This window comes from Pimephales promelas, chromosome 9 (genome assembly GCF_988280905.1).
Source record: "Pimephales promelas chromosome 9, fPimPro1.hap1.1, whole genome shotgun sequence".
Taxonomy (NCBI): domain Eukaryota; kingdom Metazoa; phylum Chordata; class Actinopteri; order Cypriniformes; family Leuciscidae; genus Pimephales; species Pimephales promelas.
Window position 1 is genome coordinate 34,157,129 of NC_142777.1, and position 23,774 is coordinate 34,180,902.

General features: G+C 36.4%; 1 protein-coding gene across 1 annotated transcript; it reads right to left on the reverse strand.

The window, feature by feature from the left end:
* Window positions 1-36: 36 nt before the first annotated feature.
* On the reverse strand, window positions 37-19,638 carry LOC120460898 (uncharacterized). The gene is made up of 6 exons (XM_039648911.2): window positions 19,486-19,638; window positions 15,925-16,305; window positions 8,638-8,785; window positions 7,481-7,571; window positions 5,992-6,265; window positions 37-586 (listed from the first exon to the last, which is right to left on the reverse strand). The coding sequence occupies exons 2-6, from the start codon at window positions 16,103-16,105 to the stop codon at window positions 441-443; spliced, it is 840 nt and encodes a 279-aa protein (XP_039504845.2). The 5' UTR covers window positions 16,106-16,305; window positions 19,486-19,638; the 3' UTR covers window positions 37-440.
* Between the last annotated feature and the right edge of the window lie 4,136 nt (window positions 19,639-23,774).

Genomic DNA, 23,774 nt, shown 5'->3' on the forward strand with positions numbered 1-23,774 from the left:
CAGCATTCCTGTTTAAATTAGCATTCAGTTCTCTACACCAGTTAAAACCATTTTATTTTATACAATATAACACCATTATTTACAGCCAGAAAAAAGATGAGCCATTTTCTAAAAAAACAAACAAACAAAAAAAAAACATTAACTTTGGTTTTTCTCCACTTAAGGAAAAAAGTTTATATAAAAACATAAAATAAACAATATCACATAAAGGCAGTAGAACATATGTTCCCCTGTAAACAATGTGAAAACTGAAGAGTACTGGTGCGAGCTGGGTCATAAAGAGCGTTTGATTTCTGTCCAGCGTCTGTCTCCAGCTGCATCCACACCTGGATCTGCTCATATGTGCAGGTATGTCCAAGTTATTCTAGTTTTTTAGTCCATTTTGCAGGGTTTTAAATACACAAGAATGTTTTCAGGTGTGCAGAGTGGCAGTGTTGTGTTTATCTGACAGAGGGGGAGGTCAGTAGGTGAGCTGGCTTGCAGGGGATCGGTGGTTTGACACATGGGGCACTTGTGGTGTTGAAGGTCTTCCTGAGCTGAGCCACACGACTGCCATTCGTCAGGCTATCATTTACTTTCACCACTCCTTTACAGAGACAGAAAGAGAAGAAAGATTGTATTATTAAACTTGGAAACATAACTTTGTTGACAAAACTTAGCTCAAACCCAGTGAGCTGCCTTACTGTCTACATGGGCAAAATGCACAATGTTAGCATGTTGCTAAGCTAACAACATGATGCATTACTGAGTGTGAAAAAATACAAAGCAGGTTAGATTTAATATGGGTAGAATAAGATTGCTTCTATTGAGCAGTTATTTAACACACAAACACACACATGTATATAGATATTCAACTTTATTTTTTATGAATAGTATACATGTCAGTTAATTATCACTGTTAACTAGCTGCTTATTAGCATAGCCTATTACTAGGATATTAGCTGTTTATTAGTACCTGTAAAGCACATATTAAAACCTTATTCTGCATGACCATATTCTACATCTCTTATACTACCCAATACCTAAACTTAACAACTACCTAACTATTAATAAGCAGTAATTAACAGTTTATTGAGGCAAAAGTCGTAGTTAATGAGAGTTGGACCCTAAACTAAAGTGTGACCTATATTATATAAATATGTAATTAAGATTGTTAAAGATAATTTTATTTTTGTAAATATATAAACACACACATACACGCACACACATATATATAAACAAACTAATATGTTAGATGTGATTAATTACTCGGCTATGATCTGGTTCAGAGCCACAAGGACCTCGCAAGAGGTCAAGACTAAGGAAATAATCAAGCAGAAATTCATGATTACGAGACTTTGACTGTCTGTAAATCACTGCTGACTTTAAAAAGCTGTTAGACCCCTGACACAAGCCCGCCGGGGATTATAATACATCCACAGCTGTCTCTCTCTCTATCCTCCTTTCCACCCACTCAAGGCAGGTCTAGAGGTCACAGGAGGGAGAAGCAAGGAGAGCGACAGCAGGCAAAAGAGAAAAAAGTGAGGAAGAAAGTAAAGGACGAAGAGAGTACAAATAACATGAGCGTGAGGTCGAGGGTAAAGGCTACGGGACTGATGACACAATTTGAATGTGTTAAACGGGGTGAGACAGGTGGTCAGGGAATAGGTGAAGGGGTGATTGAGGTAGAAGGAGGTAGAGACAGAGAGATGGAGGAGGACACTCGTGGGGACCGTGGTTGACTTCAGAGACAGATGCTGGGGAGAGCGAGACTCAGGAGAGGCCAGGGGAGAGCTGTATTTTTAGACTTTCCCTGAGGGGTCTAAGCCTGGAGTTCCACCCCCTTCACGCTTTTCCTGTGAGACCAACTCTCGGCCAGAACTTTTTTTCTTTTTCTGCACTGACTTGGGGGTCTTTACTATGCCCTCTACATGCAGTTTTTTTTCCTGGTGTTCACGTGACGCAACCTTTATTTATAAGTTGCAAGCAACGATGCCGCAACACATAATGAGTGAAAACATCTAACCAGGTGCAATGTGGCAAAGTCATCATCAGCAATAAATACACTGTTCCAGATAATTGAAAATAAATCCAAATAACCTATTCCAATCTGAGAACACAAAGCATAAGACATTTTAGAGACGTTCACACTAAAGGTTAAAGGGATACTCCACTTTTTGGGGAAATAGGCTAATTTTACCACTCCCCCAGAGTTAAACAGTTGGGTTTTACCATTTTCAAATGCATTCAGCCGATTTTCCTACCCTATCTCACGACCAATTCGTACGAATTCGTACGAGTGATTAAAAAGTGGCTAATTCGTACTAATTCGTACGACCTCACTCGTGCGAATTCATACGATTTGTCTAAACCCACGTGACGGTTATGTTTAGGGGCGGGGTCAGGGGTAGGTCATTCGTACGAATTCATACGAATTGGCCAATTCGTAAAATATGTACGATTTAGCAAAAATCGTACTAATTTGTACGACTGAGGTCGTATGAATTGTTACGAATTAGCCACCTCGTAAAATTCGTACGAATTCCCGTGAGATCGGGTTGGATTTTCTGACCCGACCAGAAACTGTCTGGTTACTGATATTCTTCTAAATATCAGAAAATCGGCTGAATGGATTTGAAAACGGTAAAACCCAAATGTTTAACTCTGGGGGAGTGGTAAAATTAGCCTATTTCCAAAAAAAAGTGGAGTATCCCTTTAAAAGTTTGAATAAAAAAGTAATTTGTCTTTAAAATGTCAGTCAAGTGAAATGTTTGCATTTGCCACCCTAACATTTCAGAATATAGAAATTGCTGGACAAAAGTTATCTCAACCGCTTTAAAACTATTGATATTTATAAAATGAATGTATATGAAAAGTTTCAAACCTAAAATTATTTTTAAATTAAGACACCATTTTAAATAGTTTTCAGTCTGTTCATTTGTTCGGACAGTTGTACCACCTGACATTTTGGGGTTTAAGATAAGAAAACCAATTTGAATGTACTAAAAATTAATTCAAACTCAATACGTTTTATAGAATAATGGGATATAGGTCATGTATTTATCAAATTATTTTAAAAGGAAATGACAAAATATGCACGTCATGCCATTGACCCATTTATACATAGAGGCTATGTATATAGTATTTATACTATTGACATATTTAAATATTTAATATAAAAACGCATATTTGAATATGTTCTGGTATTTGATGCTTTATTTAATCGCTTCAAGCTACATTTTCACGTTTCACACCGCATTGGCAAAAGCTGTCACATGTTGAAAATAAACAACTTCCGGTCGCTGTATATGCTTGCTGTAAACCTAAATCTTAGAAATCATTGACGGTAAAAGAAATGGACACAGTGACCTCATAGATTTCAATGGAGAAAGTTGAAGCCCATTAGAAGCGCTCACTTCCTGATAGCCAAGCTTACTGCGCAGGCTCAAACTGAGATGAGACGTGAGCAACCGTTCTGACCTTCTAGTAGCTGTGCTGAGACAAATCTGAACTGAGATCTGAAACAAATCTGTTGATGAAATATTTTGTCCCGTTGATTTTATGAACTCTCTATTACGCCTCCATGTCCACCCGATTGCCTCATAGACAGTAAAAGCCTACGAGCTTCTCTTCCTGTTTCTACGGTAATTTATCTACTGTGCGACAGAGAGTTAGCGTGTTATCGTTAGCCTCTTTTTACAAAAACGGCTTCTACTGGACCATAACGTAAGATACAAAAAGTAATGGAGCCTTTTATCCATTCCTGTTTCTTTAGAAATAAATAATGGACAAATGGAGTCTTTGGACGCCTCAGATGTAAAGTTATTCGCTGTCAAAGTGACACCAAAATGAATGGGAGTCAATGGAATGCTAACAGCAGGTGATAGTCTGCTACAATGGCGGCTCCCAAGCGAAGCTTCAATTCCGGCTGGTGGATTACCCCCTTGATAGAAATAAGCTTTTAAATAAAATATTTAAATTAAATCTTTAAGATTTAAATTAAATCTTTTCATCATATTAAGCGATCGAGTCTCCTCAGAAAGTTTTGAATAAAGCTCTCAATATGGTTTCGTTTTACAATCTCTTAACTTTTTTTGAAGCGTCAAAGTGGTTGTTGCGTAGCTGTCAATGGAGGGATAGAAATCTCTGATTTCATCAAAAAAGATATTGAAGATTAACAAATTCATCTTTGGGAGGACATGAGGATGAGTAATTACAGACTTTTCATTTTTGGGTGAAATATCCCTTTAAATTACTGACTTTCGGGCACTTGGAAAAATATATGACGTCGAGATCGTGACGCAAGCGGTACTACGTGCAAAAACTAGATCGTTCTCACCAACGGCCCTGGTTTGGTTCTAGACAGCTGTGGTGATTATAATTTGAGCAGTCTAGTTTTGTCACGTCTCTCTCTTTCTTTCCCTCTCCTGAACTGAGCCGTGGTTCCTGTTGATGTTTCTCTGACCGTTCCCTGCAGCCGTGACCCCCTGACTGCGTTTGCTGTCGCCATGGAAACGTAGGATAAGCGCAAATTCCCGCTCCAGCGCACACGCACAGACTGAGTCACACACACACCCAAACCCAAACCCACACTCAATGTCTCATAATATGTGTCCACTTTAACAAAAAAACCTACCAAAAAAACAACAACAACAACATATCACCATGTAAGTGCAATTTTATTTAAGGTGACGACACCTACAACACCTGACCAACACCTGACCTCCTAAGCCGAAAGTCAGGTACGTTAATATGTTGGAATCCTTTAAACTCGTTTTTGTTTTCTGTTTCTGAAGAAGTTTGGTTGTAGTTTTTGTGTTGGTCTGTAAACAAAGTAGCATTTTAATACGCAAACACCAGCGCAAAGTTGCCTGTTTTTGAAAATTAGCCGCAGCTGGTAAACAAAGGAAAGTGTTGCAGTGACTGGTGTGTCCTGCAGGTGGCGCACGCAGGCTTTGGCTTAGAGGCTCGCTGTTGGTTGTGCTAATGATACTAGAAGTCCACTAGGTGGCGCTATTTGTTCGTTTACATCGATAACAACATGAAAGTCCCTTTTAAAATCTAAAATTTCCATAAACCACACATAAATGTAGATCGTTAATTCACAGGTTATCTGTTCATTATCTGATATATTTAAAACATTTGTAAAATGTTTATAGTTTAAGTTTGGAAACTTTCCTTTTTAATGTTTTTGAAAGAAGCCACTTTTGCCCATCAAGGCTGCATTTATTTAATTAAAATACATAAAAAAACAGTAATATTTTGAAATATTATTAAAATTTAAAATAATGGTTTTCTATTTTACTATACTTTAAAATATAATTTATTTTTGTGATATAAATCTGAATTTTCAGCATCCTCACTCCAGTCTTCTGTGATATGATCCTAAAAAAGCATTATAATTAGCAAATTTGATGCTCAGTTATTTTCAATGTTGGAAATATTTTTTTTGGAACCTGTGATATTTTTTTTTAGGATTCATTGATAAATAAAAGGTTAAAAATAAATAGGGTTTATTTATTATATCAATTTAACACATCCTTGGAAAATAATAGTATTATTTTCTTTCAAAAAAAGAAAGAAAAAAAATCACTGAAGCATATATATATGTTTGTGTGTGTGTGTGTGTGTGTGTGTGTGTGTTATTAATTTCAAAATATTGTATATTTACATTTTATAAATGCTGTTTATTCAATATTTATAGAAAGTTGAAAAATTGCATAAATTAGGGTTTCAAAATGTATTTAGACATGTCAAATATTGGCCACAAACCGCATGGAAACGAAAAGTTACAATCTTTATACAAAATAAATAAGCCTAGATAATAAAATAACTCAAATAAGTTTAGTTTGACCTCCTGGGTATCGGAAAACAAAACCCTAACCTATCCATCCGTTGTGATTGTTATTATATTAGACGCAGATAAACGTTAATAATGTTGTGCTGTGCTTTCAGTTTGGCTTGTCCTACGGTGTTTTTGTGGTTGATTGTCGCAGTAATTGGGACTCTTACCTTTGTCTGGTGTGGGTGTGTCCAGTGGGCGTGTCTGGCCGCTGATTGACAGCTGCTCTTTCATTGCTCTGTGTAGCCGAATCTCTCTCAGTCTGTCTGCTACTGTTGTCTCGCTGTTGCTCGTGTGTGATCTGTAAACGCCCGTGTCCTCCTCCGCGCTGCCGGAGTCCGAGTCGTCTGTTGGGCCCCTGCTGTCGTCAGCCGACTGATCAGAACCGCTGTCCTGCTTGGACTCATCTGAGACTGTTGGAGAATCGCTGAGCTCCTCTGCTTTCTGGGGCAGATTGAAATGAAAGTCATTTGTAAACACTTATAAAATCGGAGTTGACAAATTCAGAGACACAAACAGTGGAGAAGGAGTGTTGTTGTGTGTGTGTGTGTGTATTCCCTCTGGCACGGTGGCACCGATGCCATCTGATACCGTTTAATTCTCTGCCCAGGCTCTAAACCATCTGCTCAGGGGAGCTTGGCCAGTCCAACTCACACACCCATCCTCTTATTATTATTGCTGCTCTTATTATTAATATCACACACACACACACACACAGTACATGTGGATCTCCTCACATAAATGCACATTCATATGTCAAATCACATTAGTGCTCACTCAGTTGAACACATGCCGATCATGCACACTCACATCACATGTGTTCTAATGTAGTTGGGGACTTTCCACAGATGTCTGTTGTTTCAAGCTGATATTCATAATATCCTCTATTCTAACTCTGTGCTTCGGGATTCAGAATTGTGAGACCAGTTTTTTGGAGGGCCCTGAGAAGTGTGTAATGGACATTACAGGTCATGGAGTCAAATTAAATGGATAGGTTGTGACATTATCCTCAAGAATCTCAAAAAATCCCACTCATTAAATACAATAATTCTGATTTTTGTTTTTTAATGGTCAGTTTTATGATTCAGTATGGAACTTGGAAGCTTGTTTCTGCCACAGAATAAATAATAATAAAGGTAATTGCGACTTTTTATCTCACAATTCTGACTTTTTTTCTCAGAATTGTGTGATATAAACTCACAATTGTGATTTAAGTCTGAATTGTGATATATAAACTTGCAATTCTTTTTTTTCCCCTCAGAATTGGACTATAACTCGCAATTGCAAGTTAAGGCCCATATCTCACAATTTTGAGAAAATAAGTCAGAATTGTGAGATATAAACTCGCAATTGCAAAAAGAAAGTCTGAATTGTGGGAGTTGAATGAATCTTAATATATTAAGTTGACCCAGCTTAAGTATATTAAATTGGAATAACAGAATTGCATAATGCTGAAATAAAGCAAGTTAATCATGTGATATTTTTTTTTAATGTTTGTTCAAAGAGTTTTTTGGGTTTTTTTTAAGTGTGGGATATAATTTGCAATTACCCTTTTTACATGTTTTTTTATTCCGTTGAGAAGCACTGTCCTAACAGAGTAGGCCTACCCCAACTTTTTATTTCTTTTATAAAAAAACATTATATAGTACACACACACACCTTGAGCAGTAGCTGGATCCCTGGTTCTGTGCTGATTTGTTGTGCTCTGTCTGGTTTGGTCAAGAAGCTCTTCACAGATTCTGCTTTTGCTCTGTGAACAAAGAAAAACACACATTTAGCATTTATTCAAAACTCAACATTTATTCAACATTTTACACATTTATTCAAAACTCTCTGTTTTGAATATTTGTATTGCTGTTAATTACAACAATAGAACCTTCCTTTACAGAACCTTTTCTGTCAGGCGTATTATAGCACCTTTTAACACATGTCGTGTATTGTGTAATTTTAATTTATATGCGAGAATTAGTTTTTAGTTGCATATGAGACGCAGTTTTTCCGCATGCATTTGATACGCAGTTCATTTGCATGTAATACACTCGCAGCCCACACCACTAATTCTACCCAAACGTATAATACACACGCTCACGCACCCCCACACCTAAACCAACCAATGCGTATCATATGTAGGCTACGTAAAAACTCATTTTGGCGTATAAACATGCTTTATCATTAAAATAACTAGTTGAACATATAAGTATTTAAGACATCTCTCTCCATATAGAAACTTCTTTACACTCTAAACAATGCAGGGTTGTTTTATAAAAGTAATTTTTAAAATTCAACCCAACTTCAACTTTCACTTTCAACTCTACACTCTAAAAAATGCTGGGTTGTTTTAACCCAACTTTGGATCAAATATGGACAAACCCAAGTGTTGGGTTAAAAATGTAATGTAAAAATATAACCTAATGGCTGGGTTTGTCCATATTTGACCCAAAGTTGGGTTGAAACAACCCAGCATTTTTAGAGTGTACATTTTTTAAATGACATTTTTAACCCAACATTTGGGTTTGTCCATATTTGACCCAAATTTGGGTTGAAACAACCCATCATTTTCAGAGTGTAGGATCCTTAAAATGTAGTTAAGAAACCTGGGTCTATATATAGGCTATATTTAACAGTGATATTGTCATTTTTTGTAGACTATTGTATATTTTTGCCTGCCGTTTGTTAGTTAGTGTTTACTTCTTCCTGTTGATATTATTGAGGTTTATAGCTCTTTGAAATAATTGACTCCGATTGGTCTATTGCATTCATAATCCCTTCAATAGTGTTTCTGCCTGCTGATATTATTGCAGTATAGGACGTTGTACCTGTGGATATTGTTAGGGTTGGCTGCTGTCTTGTCCCTCAGCTCAGACAGGATGAGTTTTGGAGATTTGAGATCATCCGATTCTCCGATAATACACACATGCACGTCGCCGTCACTGCCCAGCCGCCAGCTCACACTTTTACAAGGGCCTGAGGACAAAATGATATACATGTCAAGAAAAGCAATAAATAAAAGAGCAACACAGAAACAAATACTAAAAGATGCACAACAGAAACAACAGTTCACATTTCGTCCCTATATTGCTTTTTGAACACACATATTGAGGTTTAATGACCAGCGTAAAGCATATTTCTTCATTTGACAGTCTTTTAAAATCATCCTTTGCCACAGTATTTTTTGGGGCACTACCATATGGCTTTCTGGTATTGAATATTGATACTAACCAGCCAAACCCTGATCCCTTGATTTATGATTACAGTCTATAGCGTGTCCTTACTCCTTTTCACAGACAGAGGGCGCTGTGACATTGAGTGAAATTGATCCTGTATACTGTAGGTCATCCACTCCGGTTTAGAAGTGTGTTAATGTCATTCAGTGTGTAGATGCCAATGCCAGTGTTCGTCAGGATTGCATTATCGCCTTACAGACACTTGCACCACCCCACAAAAGCCGCGACTCTTTCCCAGTCACCCTCATCATTATTTCAGTGTGATTTAACCTTCTCAGATTGCACAAAATGTTTGAAGGCATGAAGTGAAGTGTGATCAACTGAAATGTGCTTACGTAATACTGCAGGAACACAAAGAGGATCCTTGTGGGGATCAAATGGGAGCGCAGTTCAACTAATACATCATCATTGCAATACCACAGGTATCGCTGTGGGAATTAGAGAGAAAAATGTCAAGAATTTCCAAGCGTGAACAGTTTGTTCCAAGAGGGGTCAATCTGTTTTTCTTTTTCCTTCATTTTGCATGGACGTAAGAGAAAACCTAACACCCTTCAGCTTCTTCAGAAAGGGTTGCATAAAGAACCAGTTCTCCAGGTTGACAGTCTAAGACGAGGCAGATCAGATGGCTTCACAATTCACATCCATACAAGGATGAATTTAGAGAAGGTTTCTGTTAGAAATGTCAGAAATGTTCAGTATGTGGAGCTGAAACTATGCAAGTTATCATATTGAACTGGCACACATCTTTAGGAGGTGTTTTTGCATGCTAATGGTTTCAGTGTGTGTTTATTTGTGTGTTTGTGTTGCTTGTTGCCTAGGTCGCTGTGTGTTCACCCTTGCCGCTTGTATTTGAAAGGTGATGTAACAGGATGATGATAAATAGGTTTTCTTGAGGAGTGTTTCTTCACTTTTGCCCAGGGCTTAATGCCGAAAGGAACATAACCCATCAATAATTTAGCTTTTTTTAATGTTATAAAACGCACAAATAGAGACAATACGTCCTCTGACATTTGAGGATAAGACATCTTTATAGCTTGGAAGTTACTTTCTTTTCTTTTGTCTCTTGTACAAAAATAAAATTGTCATCATTTACCTTCAAGCCGTTCCAAACCTGTATGTTTGTCAAATATGTCTCAGTGTTTTACATATAATCTTCTTTTGTGTTCCACAGAAGAAAGAAAATAATACAGGGTTGGAACGACTTGACGGTGAGTAAATGATTACATGACAGATTTACATTTTGGTGTAGATTGTCCATTTAAACTGCTTAAAATAGTCACAAAATGAGATTCTTGTTGACAGGAGGCCTCAGCAAACTCCTAAAGGGGCCTCGAGATGGTATGAAATAATGAAATGATCAAGATATTTTTATTTGAAATCCTCTTTGAAGAGCCAGGATTTCCAGGTTGACAGTCTAAGACGAGGCAGATCAGATGGCTTCACAATTCACATCCATACAAGGATGAATTTAGAGAATGTTTCTGTTAGAAATGTCAGAAATGTTCAGTATGTGCAGCTGAAACAATGCAAGTTATCATATTGAACTGGCACACATCTTTAGGGGGTGTTTTTGCATGCTAATGGTTAGATCTGTCTGTGTGTGTTTATTTGTGCCGCTCAAAACATGGTGTTTGTATTTGAAAGGTGATGTAACAGGATGATGATAAATAGGTTTTCTTGAGGAGTGTTTCTTCACTTTTGCCCAGGGCTTAATGCGGCCAGAGAGATTAGAGCTACACCGAAAGGAACGTAACCCATTTTGAGCTTTTTTATGTTATAAAACGCACAAATAGAGACAATACGTCCTCTGACATTTGAGGAGAAGACGTTTTTATAGCTTGGAAGTTACTCTTTCTTTTCTTTTGTCTCTTGTTGCTTGTGCAAAAATAAAAAAAATGCCATCATTTACCCTCAAGCCATTCCGAACCTGTATGTTTGTCAAATATGTCTCAGTGTTTTACATACAATGTTCTTTTGTGTTCCACAGAAGAAAGAAAATCATACAAGGTTGGAACGACTTGACAGTGAGTAAATGATGACATTTTTGTGTAAATTGTCCATTTAAACTGCTTAAAATAGTCACAAATGAGATTCTTGTTGACAGGAGGCCTCAGCAAACTCTTAAAGAGCCTCAAGATGGTATGAAATAGAGAAATAATCAAGATATTTTTATTTGAAATCCTCTTTGAAGAACCAGGATTTCCAGAGTTTTGACAAACCTATAAGGAAGCCTAATTATAAAAGTGTGATTTCAAGATTGGAAAAAGTTATATAAATAATGAGATCCTCTAACTCCTTGGTCATTTTTATAAACATACATGTATTTATTTATGGCAAAAAAAATCATGATTTGTTATTTGCTGTCAAATCAACTTAGATAATTTATGTGGTTCAGATAACAAAATATTTTTAGTTTCTGATTATTAAATCAATATCCTTCATTGTATTAACTCAATTTTTCAATTTCAATGAACTTAAAGTTTTAAGGCAACCACACACTAAACATTGCTGGGTTGTTTTAACCCAACTTTGGGTCAAATATTGACAAACCCAGCCATTGGGATACATTTTTTAATTACATTTTTAACCCAACGTTTGGGTTTGCCCATATTTGACCCAAAGTTGGGTTAAAACAACTCAGCATTTTTAAAGTGCAGGTTACTTCATTTTTTTTAGTTAAACCAACAGTGATATTTTTTGTTAGTAAAAATATATTTTTTTAAATCCTTATAGTAAATCACAAACTGCTGGAAAGGTTAGGCCTTCCTGTGTTGTGGTGTGGACAGTGAGACCAAAAGGTGAACGAAGAGCACAGTTTGATATGTTGTTGAGATAATTTCTGAAACAAATGTGAGACTACTGAAAGAAATTTATACTAAAGGGACTGTCAAATTAGATTTGATGTTCCTTTCACTTCCAATGCAAGCATACGCTCATACAAAAGTTCATGTTTACTGAACTCTGAACTTGCACTGCAGAAAGACATCCAACCAATTGATGGTCTGCATTTCACAGATTGACTTCATGGATGAGAAACAAACGGGGAGGAAATGGTTTTTAAGAGTTTAAAGTGTCGCTATACTAGATTGTGCATGTCCTGGAGTGTGACATCACATCCTGTTGCTAATATTTATTGACATGTATTAGATGTCTGAAGTAATTCTTAAGTCTTATGACCACACCTCCAAATCTCCATTTGCTCTCCATTTAATCTCAGTGCGGTCTAAGAGAAACACTTATGGTATTAAAGAGATCTCATTGGTGATTTTGTCAGTGGGCATGCAGCGAAAGAGTCTCGGGTACAAAGTTCCAGCATTAGCTCATAGTTTTGTGTGTTTGTGTACAGAAAGAACAGCCAACAGAAACTTCCACAAAATTATTTACAGTATCTCGACTACCTGACGCACAGTATCAGCTGAGACGACTGAAACCTGCCACAAAGTGTTGAGCGAGAGAAAGAGAGACACAGCTGCGTTTCACAATGCTGCCATTGACATGAACTGTGCGTCCGCGGAGAGAAAATCTAAAGAGCACAGAAAGAGATTTGACTGTGTTCATGTCACACTGGAGTAAATTAATGAGAGTGTGGCTCGCTTTTGTGCAGAGGCTGAACACGCATCACAAAGGCCTTGAGTCACATGAAGCCCATGTGATGTGACGAGATGAGAAACTGAAGCCGGAGGAGAAAACCAGAGCTATTGATAGAAACGCTTACGAGGACATTAACGGCCCCAAGCAAATGTTCTTTTAACAGTCAATTCCTGTTGGGTTGGATTCCATCGTCATCAACGCATGAACGTGGATGTTTTTTCCCAGCTTGAGAACTTGGCTTCAAGTTCTCACAGATGCTATAAGCGCATATTCGTGCAGAGTTACGCAAATTTTTTCCTCATACTGTCATTTGCAAACCATATTGGCCTCTATTTTTTTCTCTCTTAGGTTGCTCTGTTTTTGCATGTCTCCTGTTTCCCGAAAACATTCCATTCCCAAATCTGTTGTAAGGCTTTAAAGCATTAGAAAGCCATCAAATGTTTAGAGGAATTTACGTCGACCGTTCCCCTAAGGCATTACAGGGGTTAGATCCTAAAGAAGGCTCAATGCTGATGCTGTGGAGATAAACAGTTAGTGAGTGTTGTGTTGAGGTGTGTTGAAAAGCTGGAATTTGTGTCCGGTTTCGCCCGTACAGCTGCAGGATGTTTCTGCATCATGTTATGTGACTCTTTTAGGTCACTTAATTTCCTTTGGCCTTAAAAATATGCGATCACCTCGAAATTACTTTACATCATTCAGTCAGTGAGGGCGTGTTTGTTGTACTTGTGTAAAAGGGAAAGTAGAGAATTAATACAAGTAATTCGTTTTCTGATTGGCTACGCTCTAAAAAATGCTGGGTTGTTTTAACCCAACTTTGGGTCAAATATGGACAAACCCAAACGTTGGGTTAAAAATGTAATTAAAAAATGTAACCCAATGGCTGGGTTTGTCCATATTTGACCCAAAGTTGGGTTAAAACAACCCAGCAATTTTTAGAGTAGGTTCTGGTTCACACAGCAAGGGGGGATCTCACTAAATCAGGCTCTCGATATAAAGATAATTGTATGTGGACTATTATACAAAATATTGAAAAATCAATCTAGAAACCTTGTACCAGCTGCTATGAGTAATAAAATGGGAGTGGAGGAGGAAGATTAGGAAGCCCATTAATGATTAATATTACACTCTAAAAAATGCTGGGTTGTTTTAACCCAACTTTGGGTCCAATATGGACTAACCCAGCCGTTGGGTTAAATTTTTACATTACATTTTTAACCCAACATTTTGGGTTTGTCCATATTTGACCCAAAATTGGGTTAAAACAACCCAGCATTTTTTAGAGTGTAGTTATTATTACACTTGGGTTGCTTGAACCCAACTTTGGGTAAAATATAGACAAACCCAAATGTGGGGGTAAATTTCCAACTTCAACTTTCACTTTCAACTGTGAATTTTTTTAATTGCATTTTTAACCCAACATTTGGGTTTGTCCATGTTTGACCCAAATTTGGGTTGAAACAACCCAGCATTTTTCGAGTGTATTGTTAGTTATTATATAATATAATAAAATTATTTAAATTAATTTGATTTTAAAAATATTGGTTGTGTAAAGCGATTGTCTCTTTAATACCTGAGCTGTGTGTGAACAGTGTGTTTCTCTCTCCTAAGAGAACTGAACTGCTGGTTGTTTTAACCCAATTTTGGATCAAATATGGACAAACCCAAATGTTGAATTAATAAATGCAATTAATATATTTAACCTAACAGCTGGGTTTGTCCATATTTGACCCCAAAATTGGGTTAAAACAAACCAGCATTTTTTAGAGTGAATGTATTCACTAGAATCACTCTTCAATAGTTTCTCCACAGGGTTCAATTCAACTATTGAAACTCAGCATCAGAACAAAAAGAAATATTGTTGCCTCATACACTCAATACCAACTAGCCCGTTCTCATCCCAAGGTGTCATCTAACTGGCGCTTTTGACCACGCGTCAAAATCCGACGCACATGGCACCCTTTAGCGTCAATATGAGATGCGCCTTCTAGTGGTCAAACCCTAACCCTACCCCAGACCTAAACCTACCCGCATCATCTAACTGACGCTAAAGGTTGCCATGTGCGTCGGATTTAGACGCATGGTCAAAAGTGTCAGTTAGATGACGCCCTAGGATGAGAATGCATTGAATTGTGATGTAATACACAAAATAATGCGTAATTAATAACAAACCATCTGACCTGTCACCTGTCTTTTTTACTTTTTACCTAAGGTCGAAGGTCGCAATCCTGAGAAACATTCTTGGTATTCACTATTGATGATTCAACACTTTATGTGTGAAAACAGGTTTGACTGAGTCATTTTGTAATGTTTGGAAATTTGTAAAACAAGCCGAAGTCAGTGACATCTGATCTCTGAATCCGTTCAGGTAGCCTATATGAGCATTTGATACGGACATTTCCCCCTTTTTTTTTTCCGATGACGCATTTCATTTTTGAGCAGTTTGAGACACTGAGATCTTATCTGAAACTAGAGGAGTCACATGTGAGATTACGCTCTATTAATCTCACTGCTCACTATTCTTATATTACAGCCATTCTTATTGTGATTTGATATTTAGGTAACAAATGTTCCTCTGAGCATCTGTAAGTTTCAATGTTTTTTTTAGGTTTTGTGATCCAGTCTGCTGTTAAATAGCTCTCTGCTGTTGAATTCTCTTCGTCATTCACTTTATTTAGTTGTTTCTCATTTAACAGCTCAATCTCTGTTGCGACAGCATTTCAGTCCTCTTTTCTTTATTTCTCTCTGCGAGAAATGAATCCTACTTCTCTACCATTTCTATATTCAAAAGCAATCATGCACCATCAGACATGTGTAATACCTGAAGTGTGTGAACTGAACTGCTGCGTGAATTGTGTGTCAAAAGCTTCCCTAAAGGGTTCGATTAAACTATTGAAACGTGTCAAAAAGCCATTTAGTTTCATATTTATGTTTTATGACTTTGGTTTTTATTTAATATATGTTGAATATGGAAGTGAATGTATTGAACGGCAATAAGTTGGGAGACATGGAGTGGGTCAGACGTGATTTTTGATGTACATTTCAATCAATGTTTCATCAACTAATTGTCTGGATTCAACAAATAAGAAGCTAACCAAGAACTTGGAGTAAGGCCGAAACACGTCATCTGAACAAAAGAAAGATTATCGCCTCATACCGTGAGCACACAACAAAACAAGAATGTGTTATTAACCACAAACAACAGCTTCTTTAGCTGTTCTGTAAATAGTGTTTGTCTCCTCACAGAATGACAGATGTGGCAGTATTTTTAGAAAGGGTGTTAGTTCATACCTTTCTTTTGCCGGAGCTTTTCTTTTTTTATCCCCTCCTTGCCATCCACCTCTTCCCTCTCCTTCCACCGCCTGACTTGTTCCTCTCTCATCTTGAAGAACAAGATCTTCTTCTGTTCCTCATTCAGGGCTTCTAGTACATCAGGGTCTATGTACATGTCAGTGAGGATTTGCTGCAGCATGTTGGTTCTGTATGTGTGTTGTAGGCTTTTGAATAAGTGTGCTGGTATACAAAGTCGCTTTCTGAAGAGTCCAGCTTCTTTTTGGGAATTCTTATCGCCCTTTCCTCTAACAAAAGCTCCCTCTATCTTTCAGAGATTGGCATTTTAGATCCTGCTGCCGTGTTCGTTCTTGTCCCACACTCTGGCCATGTGATTCCAGTCTGAAAGAGAGGGAGAGAAATTGGAGGAGGTAAAGAAAAAAAGATCCATTACAGCATCTGTTGCCATTTTTTGTTCAGCCCCTCTTTCTGGGCGACTCTTTATATCTTTGCATAATTTCATTCTGACTTCATTAGTAAAATAATTAAGCTTCCCACTCTAATTTCCTTTTTCTGAAGCGAGCAGAGAGCCGTTTTATTCCTCTAGTCAGGCGTAATGAAGCTCTCAGATGTTGCTGTTTTGTTTTTTTTCTTGGAAGGTCATGATAATAAATTCATATTGATCCACAGGAAAGAAATATCCCAAATGAGATCTCAGGATTTTCTTGAATCTTCTATACTCCAAAAATAGTTTTTGCCTCTTGCTCAGTTTAATTCATTAAAATGAGCTAAAGTTGTTTTTTTACATTTCGTCACAACTTAATTTATTCGTTCAATCAACCTAATATATTCAAAACTGAAGTTTATGTAATTCATTTGTGTTGACTAGATGAACTAACTTGGCAGTAGATCTGTAGTTCCCAGCATGCTTTGCAAGGGCCTGATTTAAGAGTAAATTTAGGGATTAAAGTGTCATTTTATGTATTTTTCAGTTAAGGGAAAAATGTTATGTTAGTGCACTGTAAAAAAATATGTTCATGATCACAACATTTTCGTCTTTTGTCAAATCAACTTAATTTATTTAAGTGGTTCAGCGAACATAATATTTTGAGTTTCTGATGATTAAATCCAGCCCATTCTCACCCCCAAGGCGTCACTTAACTGACGCCTTGGGAAGCATTTGGACATGCTTCAATATCTGACGCTTTAGGCGCCCTTTAGCGTCAGTTAGATGACGCCCTAGGATCGCGTGTACCCTACCCCCACCCCACCCCACACCTAAACCTAACCGCGACCTCTAACTGACGCTTTCCTTTAGCGTCAGTTAGATGACGCCGTAGGATCGCGTCATGTAAGAGACGCTAAAGGGCGCCTAAAACGTCAAATATTGAAGCATGGTCAAAGGTGACGCCTTGGGGTGAGAATGCGTTGTTAAATCAATCTCCTTCATTGTGTTAACTCAATTTTTCAATTTCAATGAACTTAAAATTTTAAGGCATTAAACTTAAATATTTATATTTTTTTACAGTGCTGTTTAGTTATGCTAGATGTTTAGAGGAGTTTCTGTAATGTTTTTTGAATTTTGTGGTTACCATTGCTTTGAATGCAATATGCTTATGTTAACACTGATACCACTCTTTTCTTATTTTTTGTTCATTATATATCTGCATTGATATAACAATGAGTAAAACTGATTGTTTGAACATAAGACAAATAAATCTCGCTAAATTAATATACACATCAAGTTAAACCAACATAACATTTTTTTTAGTTAAACATGCTAGAGTAGCCTATATTAAACCAGCCAACCAACGTAAAGCAACTAAATTGTGTTGACCCAATTAAACTAAATTAAATTGTGGGAAAACAATCTTGAATTACATTAAGTAAAGGTAATGAATTAATTTTTTGAGTGCTAAATTCTCGTTGCATCCCAGCAGTACTTTTAAACCTCAATTCATACAAAGCGACTTGAATATGCCTCTGCAATGATGATATGTTTAATTCCTGAATAAAAGCAATTTATACACCAATGTCAAGTTTTGTCATGTGACAGGAAAAACATTAAACAAAATAAACCCTATAAATCAAATGAAGATCAAATTAAGTAGTAACCCTGAGAACAATTGGTATTGATGAAGTTCATCATATTTATGTATAAAAAAATATTTGACTTAGTCATTTTGGCATGTTTGTCGATTATTTTGTAAAACAAGCAGAAGTCAGTGACTGATCTGTTTTCATAATTGAATTGTGAACCCATTTTTCATTAGTTGAATTGAAGGAGTGTCTTCTGTACAGTGACTACGTTTACATGCAGCCAATAACCCGTTATATTAGCAATAACCCGGTCACGAACGGCCATGTAAACACCGGCAAAAACCCGAATATGCTCATATACCGGATTTTAAAAACCCGGTTATGATCTCTGAGGTATCGGAAGAATCGGAAATGAACTTAAGGTTGTCCCTACGTCCAGCCGCTGACCGTGCGTCACCGTTTACATCAGGATATTGCCAATTGATTACAAATACCATGTATACAGGAGTAACTCTCTCTGCTCACACATGTAAACAGGTTATTCCGAATGTTTCAGAAACCCGAATAGTGACCTTAACCCATGTATTGACAGCTTGTGAACTTAACTGAAGATCTAGTGGTCATACTTGTGAGTAGGCCTACTACACTCTCGATTAATCTCACTGCTGTCTATGAGAAGTGATTCACATATTGATTCTCATTGTGATGTTCTTCCCTGTGGGGGTTAAAGGAGATTGTTTGGGCAAAATGTTCCTCTAAGTTGATGTTTTAGGGTTTGCTATTGAATAGCAGTCTGATTTATCCCAGATCTCTGAGTGTAGCCTATTTCCTTTCTCTGTTGACTTGAGCTAAATGCACGTCTATATTGCTCTCCCTCATTCAATTGATTTAGTTGTTTCTCATTCTCTCTTGCTGTTTACACAGATTATACAGCATTTCAGCCCTTAAAACTCTCTCTCTCTCTTTATTTCTCTCTGCCAGAAATTAATCCTACTTTTCTATTTCTCAAACAAAGAGCCTCTCTGTGTTCAAAACCAATCATGCACCACCAGGTCAGACATGTTTCCACACCAAACAACTAACAAAGCCATTCAAAACTAACAAAGAAGCAATAAATGAATAAACATCTGTGCTTTTTAATTAGAGTGAGCACAGCAACTGAGTTTACTTAAGCAAAACCAACAATCTGAGCATGAAAGGTTCGAATGCAGCTGGAATAGCATGTTAAAACTGTGATGATGATGCATCAGAGAAGACTTTGGGTATGTTAAGGATAGACAATAGACACAGCCAGAGACGTTTACACAAAGACTCACGACACAAACGGCTCTGGAAGTTGGCAAAAGAGCAACTAAAAGAAACAAAGCAAGCCGTTAGATAGATCAGGAGCTGTGTGTAACTGCCAAAACAGTCTGACCTGTTCCAGATAAGACGGAGAGATCGAGAGAAAGAGGATGAAAAAGCTGTAAAGATGAGGACAAAGAAACAGCTGAGTGCTTATGAAGTCTGCTGAGAAAGAGAGAAAAGTGAACTAGTACTCACATTCTGAGCTGAAGGAGTGTGAAGTGGAGTTGTGTGAGTGAAACAGGCAGCAGCATGTGTGTGTGTGTGTGTGTGAGAGAGAGAGCGTGTTTCTTTCTCTCGCCTGCTTTTGTATTTGAGTGCACTCGTGTGACATCATAGCATTCTTTCTCCCTCCCGACTTCCTCACTCCAGCTCTCCTTCCTTGTCTCCTCCCTCTCTATTTCAATGTGCTTCATTGGCATAACAAAAACAGCTACATTTGAATTGCCAAATCACCAGGATAGGCTGAAAATGGTAACAATTTACAGTGTTGAAAAGTGTAGTATAAAAAACACAATCTTTAATGTTAATTTATACACTCTGGGTAAAATGCTGGGTTGTTTTAACCCAATTTTGGGTCAAATGTGGACAAACCCAGCCACTGGGTTACATTTTTAAATTACATTTTTAACCTAATGTTTGAGTTTGTCCATATTTGACCTAAAATTGGGTTAAAACAATCCAGCATTTTTAGAGTGTATGTTCGTTGTTAATTCAGAGCTGTTCTTATTTTTTAGTTATACAACTTAAAATATTAACAATGTAGTAGTATTTGTAGAGTAATAATCAAGATTAACATGTGCTGTAAAAGTATTCAGTATTATTTTATGTTTGATAAAGCAAGAACTAATGTTAACATATGGTAAGATCTACATCTATTACGTTAATGGTAAAGTCATACAAAAAATTACACGTTTTTAACGTCTCATGGTAATTTTTTGGGACTTAAAGACAAAAATTACTGTTGTCTAACTTCTGCGAAATTAGTCATATTTACTAAAAATAAGCACTTTAGTCAATTTAGTTTAATTGTATGTATTAATAATAGTATTAATAATTTTAAAAATAAAATATTTACAAGAAAAACATGAATTTGTTTAAGTCGTATCACATATTTTGGCATTTTTATGAATAGGCACATTTGTGTCAGAAGTCTTGCTCTCATGACTCATTTTCATCTTAAGTTGACCATATATTTTGAAAACTTTTTTTAAGAATAATTGTCTGTCATTTTGTGGGCGTCAGCAGACGTAAATGGGTATTTACAGAACAGTCAAATATGCGTTTGTGTCACTCTGACAGAAGGTTAGTGTGTTTGTTACTAATTCCAGATGCTTTTGTGTGTGACATCATCAAACATTAACTACACAGAACCCAGTTAGCTATATTTTGACAGTTTGACGCAAAACCAATTTTTTTTTCCCCATGACGCATTTCAGTAGTCTATGGAGAGTCTTCTGAACACTGATTCTAGTGAGCGGTGCAATTTAGAGATCTTATCTGAGGCTCTAGTGGAGTCACACTTGAGATTACTACACTCCCTATTAAATGATTGATATATTACACTGATTCTCATTGTGATTAATCTTTCCAGTGAGGGGTTTCTTACAACAACAACAATATATATATATATATATATATATATATATATATATATATATGATTCAAAAGTGCATGTTATATTTGGAAAGAAATATTTTTAAATTAAAATATGTTAAAATGTTTTTTTTTTTTTTTTTATCAAATTATGATTAAATAAAATGCAGTGAAAGAATTTTAGCATTTCCCCCTAATGGTTACACTAGACATTTTTAGGGGTTTTAAATAGAAAAAGGTTTTTTTTTCATATAAGTGTGAAATGTATCATGGTGTGTTCTGTGCCTAAGACAATAGAGATGCAATAAATGAGTCACTGAGAACAATGAGGTTCACACATCACAAAGCTAGTATCTCTATAGTGCTGTGACTGAATAGAGCTTTGAAAGTGACGGGGGTTGAGCTGTGACTCTGTGAGAACAGAGGCTAAACATGTCAATTAAAGGCTGTTCAGTTAGGATCTTCACTATTGAGAATATGGATGGATACATTCAAACATTGAAAGTTTCTACATTTCCTTGACCTCCAGTGCAAACAGACTACATCATGACAAATTTAGGCTCAGGTGATTTCCCATCATCCCTCGCAGGTCAAGATTATTCAACAAGGAAATGAATATTTATTTTTCAGCAAGTGTCAGATTCAAGGCCCGTCTCTGACTTTTGTTCTTGAACAGTCATAAGTTAAACATGTTACACACCCACAATGAATGAAGGGAGTTTTCTGGTAAAGGGATGGCTCACCCAATATTGAAATTGACTTACCGGTCATGTTCCAAACCTGTGTGACTTCCTTACTTCCGTGGAACACGCCGGACAATACTTTGAGAAATGTGTCTGTGTTTTGTTGAGGTTTTATTTATTTATTTATTTGTTTTGTCACAGTTGAAGTCAGAGGGATCCATTGTTGTTTGGTTCTCATCTTTTTTCAAAATATTTTTTTTTGAAACTGTGCAGTAAATGACAACAAAACTTAAAGGAGAAGTTCACTTTTATTTATTTTTTTTTTTAACTTTTGCTGATAATTTACTCACCCCCATGTCATCCAAGATGTCCATGTCTTTCTCTCTTCAGTCGAAAAGAAATTAAGGTTTTTGATGAAAACATTCCAGGATTTTTCTCCATATAATGCATTTCAATGGGAACCAAATGGTTCAAGGTCCAAAAGACAGTTTCAGTACAAACTGCAAACTGTTCAAAGGGCTTTAAACGATTCCAGACGATGAATAAGGGTCTTATCAAGCGAAAAGTTCGCTCATTTAATAAATGATCGGCCATTTCATAAGCTCAAATGTCAATTCGTTCATTTCGTTCGTTGAATGAACCAAATGACATGAAAAAAGATTTGTTCATTTTGATGAACGAGTTCGAACAGGAGTCACGAACGGATTTGAGCTTATAAAACTTAAACTTTGTTATTTATTTATTAAATGAGCGATCGTTTCGCTTGATAAGACCCTTATTCATCATCTGGAATCGTTTAAAGCCCTTTGAACAGTTTGTAGTTTGCACTGAAACTGTCTTTTGGACCTTGAACCGTTTGGTACCCAGTAAAGTCCATTATATGGAGAAAAATCCTGGAATGTTTTCATCAAAAAAAAATAATTTTCGACTGAAGAGAGAATGACATGGGGGTGAGTAAATTATCAGCAAAAGTTTTTTTTTTTTTTAAAGTAAACTACTCCTTTAAATTTTTGAGTGACCCATCCCACTTCAACATAAATAATTTTTCAGGCCTTTTTTCATAATTCATTTTGAAGGAGATCTACACATAAAAATAGAAGTCACATGATGTTTGTTTTCCCACAATCATGCTTTATAAATTTCCCAGAAGATTTCCGTTGAAATGTCTTGAGTCATGAATCATGGGGTGTGTGCAATGCATGCTGAAAAACAGGAAGTGTGTGTCTGGTTATGTGTACTGACCTGTTTACTCTTCCCTGACACATGAGCTGTGGTCATGTGACTTTTGCCACTCTTTTTGAAATGGACTTCGCTGCATGGCTCCATGTGAGTATGCATACACAACAACGGAGCGCAGTGTAGGTTTAGGGTTCACTTCATATGCAAATAAACACACACTCGCACACACAACATATTTGACTTTCAAAGCACTCCCACAGAATGGGAATGTTTGAACACAAGAGATTTCCACTGGATCTGTTGCTGCTCCTGGAGATTTGAGCTGTTTATGATCGGCTTTATAAAATAAATTTGAGGGATCTAATATCAGCATGGCTAAACACAACATTTCCAATATATCTTTGCTCAAACTCACCCATGAAATAAATCATATCTTAGTTATTTGAACACAGCAGTGTTAATGTTAAATGTCTCTGTCAGCATCTTGCTTGTGTATTTTCATAAATGCACACTAAAACAATATTGTTGGTTTAACTTAAAAAATTAAGTAACCTGGTTGCCTTTTAGGTTTAATTTTAAGTTCATTGAATTGGAAAAATTGAGTTAATACAATGAAGGAGATTGATTTAATCATCAGAAACTCAAAATATTATGTTATCTGAACTACATAAATTATTTTAGTTGTTTTGACAAAAGAAAAAAACTCACAAAACCCATCAAGGTCATATTTAACCCCAAAATATAAAGAATTCAATTATATTAATAGTAAGAATTTAGAATCTTTTTTACAATTAGGCATGTTTTTCCTCTAAATATCGTAATACAAAAAAGCTCATTCTCTGTATTGTAATTATTAATTTTTAAAAATATATTATTTAGGCTAAATAATGATAAATATTTAAGTTTAGATCATTATTGTATTTGTTGTACTGCCTTAATGTATGCTGATGTAGATGAAAACATTGCTTTGCAGTATTTATTTATTTTACTGAAGCTTGCTATATGGTAATGTGAATCTAATGAGAATGA